This window comes from Solanum stenotomum, chromosome 3 (genome assembly GCF_019186545.1).
Source record: "Solanum stenotomum isolate F172 chromosome 3, ASM1918654v1, whole genome shotgun sequence".
Taxonomy (NCBI): Eukaryota; Viridiplantae; Streptophyta; class Magnoliopsida; order Solanales; family Solanaceae; genus Solanum; species Solanum stenotomum.
This window is the reverse complement of record NC_064284.1, coordinates 35,484,632-35,494,992: the sequence shown is the minus strand read 5'-3', so window position 1 is coordinate 35,494,992 and position 10,361 is coordinate 35,484,632. Positions and strand designations below refer to the sequence as shown.

Below are 10,361 nucleotides of genomic sequence, written 5' to 3'. Positions count from 1 at the left end.
ATTTTGTTTTTTAAATGGAATTTATTATTTTTAAAATTAACTAAAGACAGTTAAGTTATTGAATTTGAATTTATTATTTAAATTAACTAAAGATAATAAAATTCAAGAATAATTGTGGTGCTGACACGTGCCGTTTTTCCTCTCCTTTTATATATAAATAGATATATATAAAATAGTGCAACTAAATTTGGATTAGCGTATTTTAGGAACACTTTTAACCTGATTTTAAAAAATATATATTATCAAAGTATACAATAGATTGTTAGCTATAAAGACGTATATTTTTTTTTTGTGATTTTGAGTTGCAATTGTTATTCAAAATCAGTTAATCGAATCTCCATCAAATAACTTCAAATTTTATAGATAATTTCCTTGTATTAACTATTCCAACAAGTCTAAACAACACTTCAATTTTTTCACATACAAAAATAAAAATAAAATTCGAAATTCAAATTCACTTCTTCAAAGTTATTTAACTACGACGAATTATCTTTTTAATTTAATTTTCAACATTTAAATTTCACAAAACCAGAGCTCTAACCACGAATTGGGTCCCAAATATATTAACAAAATCGAAACTGTCAACTAATTATTAAGAGGTGGTTGCCTGGTTGATCCCAAATAAAATAAAATTTAATATTTTTGTTATTTTCTATCAAATGTGTGTAAATGACGTGTCAATCAACTTTTAATTTTATACATCAATCAATTTGACAATACTTAAATGTCTAAAATCAGTTAAAAAAATAATGCATGCATTAACATTGTGTATTATCAGTATCTTATTTGGTATATTTTTTCAACCTATGTATAATTAATATTGACATTAGTTATACACTCTATTGTGTATTAAAGTGTTTATTGTTAATACCATGAATTTCTAAGTATTAGCAATGCAATGATTTTAATGCATGCATTAACTCAATTAAAGACCCAATTGCCTTTCAATACCATTTTTATATCTTTTCCATCATAATAGTGAAGGGTATCTTTGTAATTTAATTTTTTAATGCAATGCATTCTATTTTTAATGCATCAAACCAAACAATGCATAAAAATAATCTATGTATAATTAATGCAAGTATAACTAATACATGCATTACTAATACATTCTATTTAACATTATTTTTATACACTCTACCAAACGACCTCTAAAATCAATAAGTACTCCCTCTGTCCCTAATTACTCGTCTACTTTTGAATTGACATATCGATTAAGAAAACAATGATTGACATAGTGAGTTTATCATTTTATCCTTATTAATTAGGAAGTGAATGAATTTAAAACTTAAAGATTTTCAAGAAATTCTACATTTTTCAAAGTAATTAATTGACGGTATAATAGGTAAAAAGAAATTGTCATTTCTTGATTTGTCAAAATGAACAAGTAATTAGGGACAACTAAAAGAGGAAAAGTGGACAAGTAATTATGGACAAATGAAATATTTAGGTAAGAAACCAAACCTAATAATTTTTTTAAATAGTTAAAGAAGTAAATGGGATAAATGTATAGTTAAGGCACCATTTTAGATATTCTAAGTTTGTTTTTTTGATTTTTCACCCGATATCTGAAGCTCATATTGAAGCTCCAATTACCAATAAATTTTTTTTTCTATACCACGAGTTCGAATCCAAAACATCTAATTAAGAATAAACCTTTATGATTATCCCTTTGATCGAAAAAAAAAAAAAACCTTTTATGATTATTGATAGGGCTACCATTTCCCCGACTCCCAAATTAAAAGTAGCACAGCAGCAAAACCCTTTTGTGCTGACTTTGGCAACTCAAACCAGTAATTTCTTGAAATCATAGAGAGATTTCTCCTTCTCTATCCATTGATGATGAAGCATTTGCAGAAGCTGACAGCTCCGTTAATTCTCAAATGCGGTTATGTTTTTAACAATTCTAAACCCTTTTTTGGGTCCTTCCAAAAGGTTAGGTTTTATGCAACTGCTAAAAAACCTAAATTGAAACAAGAAGAAGATGAATGTCATATACCTCGTGCAGTGAAGAAAGAAGCACAAGCTGCTTTGCTAGACTACTTGCATTCCACTAGAAGTTTGCAGTTTATGGATGCTGAGCATATGAGTAAAAACTCACCTTTTTTTCTTTCCAATTTATTACAAAGAATTGATAATGAAAATGATATTAGACGTTCTTTAACTCGATTCTTGCGATATCATCCAATCAATGAATTTGAACCATTCTTTGAGAGCATTGGCCTGAAACCTTGTCAATACTTGCCATTTCTTCCTAGAGATCTCATGTTTTTGAATGATGACCATAGGTTGCTTGATAACTATCACATCTTGTGTAATTATGGTATTTCAAGAAATAAGATAGGAAGGATTTTTGCTGAAGCTCCAGAAGTTTTTAGATATGATCCTGGAGTTTTGGACTTGAAACTTGCTTCTTTTCACGGGGTTGGGATAGATCAGTCTACTGTTGTTAATCTTGTTAGTGCAAGTCCTCATCTTTTGATTGGGAATGTACACAAGGAATTTTTTCAAGTTGTTGAGGAATTAAAGAAAACAGGAGTTGAATATAGTTGGATTGAGGAGCAATTGAATGGAAATTCTATTGATTGGAGCCACTTATTTGAGCTCATATGCTTCTTGAATGGGTTGGGCTTGACTGATCAACAATTGGGAAAGTTAATTTGTCAAGTTCCTGGTCTTCTGTTTGATTGTTCCGGAGGTACTACATTTTCGCTAATTGGATTCTGGTTGAAATTTGGTATTCAGAAACCCGAATTACTTGATGTATTTCTACACTTACCACAAATTCCAATAACCACATTTGTTTTCAATATGAGGCAATGCTACCAGTTCTTGCCTGTCTTAGAGATTGGAAATATTATTCATTCATACCCTACATTGCTAGGCTCATGTGTTTTGAAGAAAGCTGCAAGCTTGCTAACTACCCTGAATACAGGGAAGAAGCGGCTTTGTAGTGTGATCAAGGAGAATCCAGAATTTTTGAGGAATTTGGTTCGTGGAGCCAAAGTTGAACGGTTACCAATAGCTGAGGAGGAGCTAAGATCCAAAATGATGAAAACTAAGTTCCTTTTGGATTTGGGTTTTTCTGAGAACTCAAGCGAAATGGAGAAAGCTCTTAAATTATTTCGAGGAAAAGGGGTGGAGCTCCAAGAGAGGTTTGATTGTTTGGTAAATGCTGGTTTGGATCGAAAGCATGTTGCTTCAGTGCTGAAAATATATCCGCAAATACTCAATCAAAGGAAAGAGGTACTTGAGGCAAAGATTGATTTTCTATTGAATACATTGGGTCTTCCACTGTCTACTTTAGTTTCGTTTCCATCCTACCTAAACTACACAATTCCAAGAACCACACTTAGGCTTTCAATGTATAATTGGCTCAAAGATCAAGGAAAAGTTGACCCAACATTGTCTTTGAGCACTATCATAGCTTCCTCAGAGAAATTATTCATGAAGACTTATGTAAATCCTCATCCTAAAGGCCTTGAAGTCTGGAAAGATCTGAAAAGAGAGTTATATCCTGATTAAGTGAGATATCCTGAGTCGTTCCATCTGGTAGCATTGACAAAGGAATGTCTAAAGCTTGAAATCTCTTTAAAGCACAGTCTCCTGCTTAAGTTAAGATGAGTACCAGTTCTAAATGTGTTAACTTTGAGTGAAACGAAAAGGAGCTGGCTGCAGGCATCCAGGTAATGGCCTTTCTAGTTGTGTCATACATGGATGGCCCTGTTACTGACCCATTCAATAATTAAGGATTATAATGTCCATGTTTGCACTTGATGTCCACTATTCTTGATTCACCTGTCTTTTCTGTTGGCAATATGTCTAACTGTTTTACTTGCTATTGTTGTACTGTTAAAATTTAAAATTCTGTGTCTTTGTTAGGAATTGTCTTCTTTATGAACTGTTCTACTCCTTAGCATTGACCTCTCACTAGCTTATATTATTGGTAAAGTGAACAAAGGACCATCTTACTCGTATTATGGGCAACTACAGATTGTAGGAAAATAATGTTTATCTTTTGCCAAGTAAAAGACTAAATTCCAGTATGTGGGCTGATTTGGTGCTTAGCATTCAGTACCATTCATGGTATATAACCCCAATTTGTGATGAATAGTGCATGTTCAATGTCCTCTATGTTGCATCTATGGAGTTTGACTTTTCAGAAACCATTAAATAATCATAATATGTTAAAGAATGCAATTTACCACTTTTATGAATGTAAATTTGCAGGTCTTTCTTTCTTTCTGTTATTTAAGTCAACCCCACAATTGATGAATCTGTTAATTATGAAGTTGACCAGAATCAGAGAGAATCATTATCATTTTGAATACAATCTAACACTGTACCGGAAAAACATGTCTGCCAAAAATATACAATTCATTAATATTTAAGAAGATAGTATATAGCGAAAGATCAGAACAAACAGCAAAATAGTCAAAGTGAAAAGAAAAGTTAAGGAAACCATAAAAGAAATTTACATAGTATTTATCAAAAACAAAAAGAAGATTTTGTGGATAACATACTAGAATTCAGATCAAGGTGACTGGAGTGTGTTGTGGACATAAATGGTCGTCTTCTTCTCCCTGTTGTCCCTCTCTTGTTTTGCCTCTTATTCTTCATTGAGTTGCTATGGTGAAGCTATGACACCAATATGCTCTTTACTCTCACTCTTTTCTTCTTTGTTTAATTCTTTTTTTCATTTCATTCTCTTTCCACTATTTTATTACCTTTCCTGCCTATAAATGGTTCCCTTGTTTTGTTATTCTTGTATCTATCTGCTCCATTGGTATTAACAGTAAATATCATGCAGGTGCATTATAGATCAAGGTATTATAAGCTACATGACATGGAGTGCCAAACCACACAGCCCACTTTAAGAACAAAAATGCTGCATGTATGCATGCTGTAAACATTGGCCAATGCAGGAAGAGGTGAGGATAAATACAAGTAAAGAAACAGATCCCCAGCCAAAACTACTTTAATCTATAAAAGACTTTCATTTTCATTTATAAATAGCTTTTTTTCAAAGATAAAACCAAAACCTTCAGCCATAACATGCCAATCCAATCTATAGGTATAGTATTATCCCAAACAAAGGCAATTACTTGCCATATTATCAAGTGAAAATAGAATTAGATACTTTTCTGTCTGATTGTTGCTTTCGATCGCAAGTTAAAAATGCAGTCAGAAATATCAAAGGTGCATTCTATTGTTGCTAGCTTCCTTTTACGATGATTTAGATGGTGTTTTGTGCTTCTACATGATCCATTTATGAGCTCATATTAAAAGTGAAGAGAAACACATTGTTTTATCGCCCATATCTGCTGGAGGAAGTGCGGTTCATTTAGTCAGATTATCTTATAGCTATCAAGTTGGGGGAACCCAAGGCTATATAAGCCCCACATCAGTTCCTCATTAAACCGATGTGGAACTCAAGTCCCATTCCTTGCAATAATATCATAACAAACCACCACGCTCCGCATCACCGTCCTCAACAGCTGTGAGCTAGACATTGCTAGCCCCGGCCAAACACTGCCATACCGGCGTCACCATCCAAGGCACAGTGGGCATGGAGAGTGATGGGTGGTTCTGATACCATTGATACAACCTTAGTAGAAACACACCCTAAAAGCTGGCTATTAAGGTGGGAGAACCCAAGGCTATATAAGCCCCACTTCAGTTCCACATGTAACTGATGTGGGACACACAACATATGGTTCAACTCTTAAGTCCCATTCCTTGCAATAATATCATAACATTAACTCTATCATTAGAGTCAACCCCAACAACTAGTGGGGTTCTGAAACACATAGGAAAGGAACTTCAAGGTTGCATTGGTTTATCACTTATTTTTCATAAAGAAGAAAGTTCCCTGTTTTAATCATTACACATTTTCTTTTGAGGCCTCCAGTTAGTTGTGTGGAATTTGCATTAATCCGTTTTTGTCCTTTCTATTAGTTGGTCTTATTTATACGTGGATATTTTTCATGGTATTTTTCAACATTATATATTTATATCAACCAACGAGTGAAATATACACCATTGGCATCCATTCATATCCAGACACAAGTCTTCCATCAATTTCCTGATATAAATTCTTACCTTAATTTTTCTTATTTTTTGGCTGTTTTGTTTTAATCACCAATTAGATTAATGTCACTGATTCATTATGTGCAGCTGTTAAAACATCAAGAACGAAGGATGAAAAGAAGAAATCAAAGCCAAGAGGTGAACAACATCAAAGGTAATTTGGTAGATGGTCAAGTAATGGTATAATTTGATTTCTTCATGAATGGATAGATTCAACATCCGTGCTAGCGTTACTGATTAGCCTTGTACATTCCAAAAGCAGAGAAGAGTCAACTCTAACAGCAGGGCAAGAAATCTTTTGAGGTTTTATTTATGGGATCACATGATCCTGCACCATTGTCTATTTAATCTTAAGAAGACGAGCAAGCTCAATAAGGTTGAAGAAGGCTTCGGCCTTTTCCTATGCGATCCATTCATCTATGAATTTGTTAGGGGTAAAAACTTAGTTTTGTTCTGCTATATGTAAACTTGATTTCTTTTGCCCAACTTATATGATGAAACTATTTTTTTTTTCTCTATTTAGAGGAATGATTCCAACCACCATTCACGTACTATTCCTCGTCAGGCATCACGAGGAAGAGCAATTGAGAATTCTCATTCCAGAAATACACTGACAAGAACTTAGAGTTTGTTTCTTCAAAATGCAGATTTCAGCTTCCCCTGTATCAATGAGTTTCAGTTTTAACTTTGTTATCTAGGTGTGTTTGGTATGATGGAAAAATGTACCTGTTTAGTTGGAGAGAGAACTTTTAACCATTTACTAAGGATTTTAAATAATATTAGCAACTGGATTCATAAAAACAACATAGCAAACCAAATATTGTTTGATGGAATTTTTTTAATTTAAAGTTGATATATTGTCTAAGTTTTGGTCAAAGTTGTGATATATAAAGTGAAGAAATGATGTACTTCCTTCGATTACTTTTACTTATTTAGTATTTCTCAAATAGGTTTTACTTTTACTTTAACATATCAAGAAAACTAAAAATGATAATTGCTCCCCCATATTAGTTGTTCACTATTTCCTTTACATATTAACTAAAAGTGTAGCCAACTATAATCAGGAGATAAGGGTCAAACACACTTGAACTATCTCTTTTATTTTTGAGTTTCATATTTAAATTATTGAGAGTGTAAGTTTTATACTGAAATTATTACTTATTAGTTTGAGAAACATATCTCTCTCTTTTATTACATTTTTATTATGGTGTGTGTAATACACTCTTTTCTTTTATTTAAGAAAATTATCGCATCACACTTCACATGGAAAAAAACATTCCACCTTGACAAAAAATAAATAAATTATTAATATTAGTTAAAGTTAAATATTAAAGTATTACTATTCCCCCCAAAAAATATAAAATAAAATGTAAAATAGTTTTCTCACCCCACCCCACCACTTCCTCTAACCGTACCCTACCCCCCCCTCAAAATCCCTTGAAATAATATGCTTTTAATTGTTTTTCCTTGTTTTGTATTATATATATTTAAAAATCTATTTTTCACTTGCCGCAAGACTTTTTTTTAAATAATTTTTTTATTTCTGTTATATTCGGTACACAAGTAGAAAAAAATGTTTTCCTAAAAATATATGTACACATCTAAAACAAAATAAGAAAAATGTAAAAACAAAAAAAAAAAAATTAGGAGCGGAGGATTAGATGGGGTTGGGTAGAATTTTTTTTAGGAAGGAGTCGGGGAGGGGGTGAGATCTGATTTTTTTAAAAAATATTTTATAAAATAATTTTAACAAATAAAAGGATGGAGGGATTATCGGGGGGAGGCGGAGGAGATGAGAAAAACATTTTAAATTTTATGTTTTTAAAAAACATTTTTTTTTTGGGATAGTAATACTTTAATCTTTAGCTTTTAACTAATATTAATAGTTTATTTTTTTTCGTCAAAATAGAATATTTTGTCGATGTGGCAAGGTTTTTTGCAAATAAAAGAGAGTGTATTACACACACCACTGAGGTATGTTTCTCAAAGTAATAAGTGATAATTTAGGTATGAAACTCACATTCCAAATAGTTTAGGTATGAAACTCAAAAAAATTAAAATAGTTTAGGTGTGTTTTGACACTTATCTCTATAATTAATTCTAGTTGGCAATGCTTAGGTGGATGAATTAGTCCCACGTGGCTTGCCATGTCACTAAAATTTGGGTTGTTAACTCTTGAGGGTATTTGTGGTATCATGGAATAACAAGGGAGACATTTTTATCCCAAAACGTAACGGATGATATAAGTGGTTTATTTTGTATAGTTCAGGGGTAATTTTGATCATTTATTATTCTTTAGATAAAGAAAATTTTACATAATTAAAAAACTACTAAGGGTTACATTTTTTTCAAGGTATTTATTAAGGGTAGATTAGTCAAAACATAATTTGTTTTCTAGGAATGAGTAGTTTCTTAATAGGTTTGTCCAAATTAAAAGCAACACTTATTTAGAAATGGAGAGAGTATTAGTTTACTCTTTAAAAAACTTTTTTGCAACTTGTTTACACTTTTAAAAATAAATTAATTGTAAGGGTAAAATGAAAAAAATGTAATTAATTCTCTCGTGGTTTTGAAAATTACTTCCTCTATCCCTAATTACTTGTTCACTTTTGAATTGACACACATATTAAGAATACAACGATTGACATAGTGAGTTTACCATTTTACCCCTATTAATTATAAAGTGGATGAATTAAAGACGTAAGATTTTAAAAAAGTTCTACCTTTTCAAAGTAATTAATTCAGGGTATAATAGGTAAAAAAATTGTCTGGACAACTAAAAAAGGAAAAGTGGACAAGTAATTAGGGACAGAGGGAGTAACAAATAATTTGATATAACTATTTTTAGTAATGTGGACAACTAATATGAGAAGTCTGTTGTCTCTATTCGATATACAGAAAAGAGCCAATGATACCCCTGTACTATTTGTAAAGGTTTAAAAATACCCTTCATACCTTTCTATCCACTTTTTTTAAATTATTTTTAATATTATTAATTACATGGCTCCTCCCTATTGGACAAAATTAAACCCCATCCCATAAGATTAATTGTAGAACATGCCACCACCCTCCATCAACAAGTAATTACCTGATGATCACCAGGAATACATAGTCGTTTTACTGTTGAATTCTCAATTCCGGGAATCTTTTTGTTGATCCAAAAGGTTTTTGGTTCATTTTTATTCGATTTTACTGTTAGATTGGTGATTTGGATTTCTGCCTGCGTAACTCCCAAATAGCCCAACAGTATGCATATCTTTTTGGAAGGAAGATTTTTGGTGGGTGAGGGTTTTAATTTTGTCCAATAGGGAGGAGCCAGGTAATAAATAATAATAATAAAAAATGGCTGTTAGTTTTAAGGGTAGAAGTGAATATGGATAGAAGAGTATTTTTAGCCAAATAGATGAATAAGGGGTATTTTTAAACCTTTTCAAATAGTACGGGGTATAATGTTTTCCATCCTTAACAAACACAACCTTGAGTTTAATGTCCGCTCAGAAACAAAAAAAAATGCATGGTTCTTATTGTTGGAATCAATGATCAATATCATGACTCATGAGATTGTACGAATTTATATACCAAAACATATGCATATAAATAACTATACATATATTATATGTAGTGGAATTTAGACCTTACATTTAATAGACCTTTTATCTTTTGCATCAAAAGGAGTTCAACCTCAATTACAACAATTCCAATTATTATCACCAAACAATATATTCCTAAATAATTATAAGCTTCCATCAATGACACTATGATATTATACTTTTAAGTCATTTTTAGTTTTTAAGACGGTTTGACAAATTTAAAAATAACTTAAAATAAGTTTAAAATGACTTTAAAATAAGTTAAAAAGTCAAAAAGTAGGACTCTCTCTATTTTTTATCTTTTGACTTAAGAGTCATTTAAGTTTGACTTTAAAAGGTTAATTTTTCAAAAGTTATTGTAGACACATAAATTTTATTGGATTAAATTCATACGAAATTCGAATTAAATCCATGTTCATTTGGGTTGAATGATTAATTTGGGTTTTACAAATAAATAAGTCCATTTTATTATATTTAAATCTAAGGTCAATTTCACCTTGAAGCCCAAACTCATGCCATGTGTCACAGTGATAGGCATTCAAGACCAATAAAGCGGCGCCACGTGTCAAAATGAGATGGTACTCCCAATCAACTGCAAGAACCAATCACAATCCGCCAAGTGTCAAAATGACATCCTTTGGCCAATCACATACAACCTTGTCCACCCCTTACTTCTATAAA

The 10,361-nt window shown here is 31.7% G+C and overlaps 1 protein-coding gene across 1 annotated transcript; it reads left to right on the top strand.

Moving 5' to 3' along the window:
* The first annotated feature begins 1,842 nt into the window (after positions 1-1,842).
* LOC125857436 (transcription termination factor MTEF18, mitochondrial-like) lies at positions 1,843-6,885 on the top strand. The gene is made up of 3 exons (XM_049537027.1): positions 1,843-3,686; positions 4,811-4,931; positions 6,178-6,885. The coding sequence occupies exon 1, from the start codon at positions 1,843-1,845 to the stop codon at positions 3,523-3,525; it is 1,683 nt and encodes a 560-aa protein (XP_049392984.1). The 3' UTR covers positions 3,526-3,686; positions 4,811-4,931; positions 6,178-6,885.
* The last annotated feature ends 3,476 nt before the right edge of the window (positions 6,886-10,361 follow it).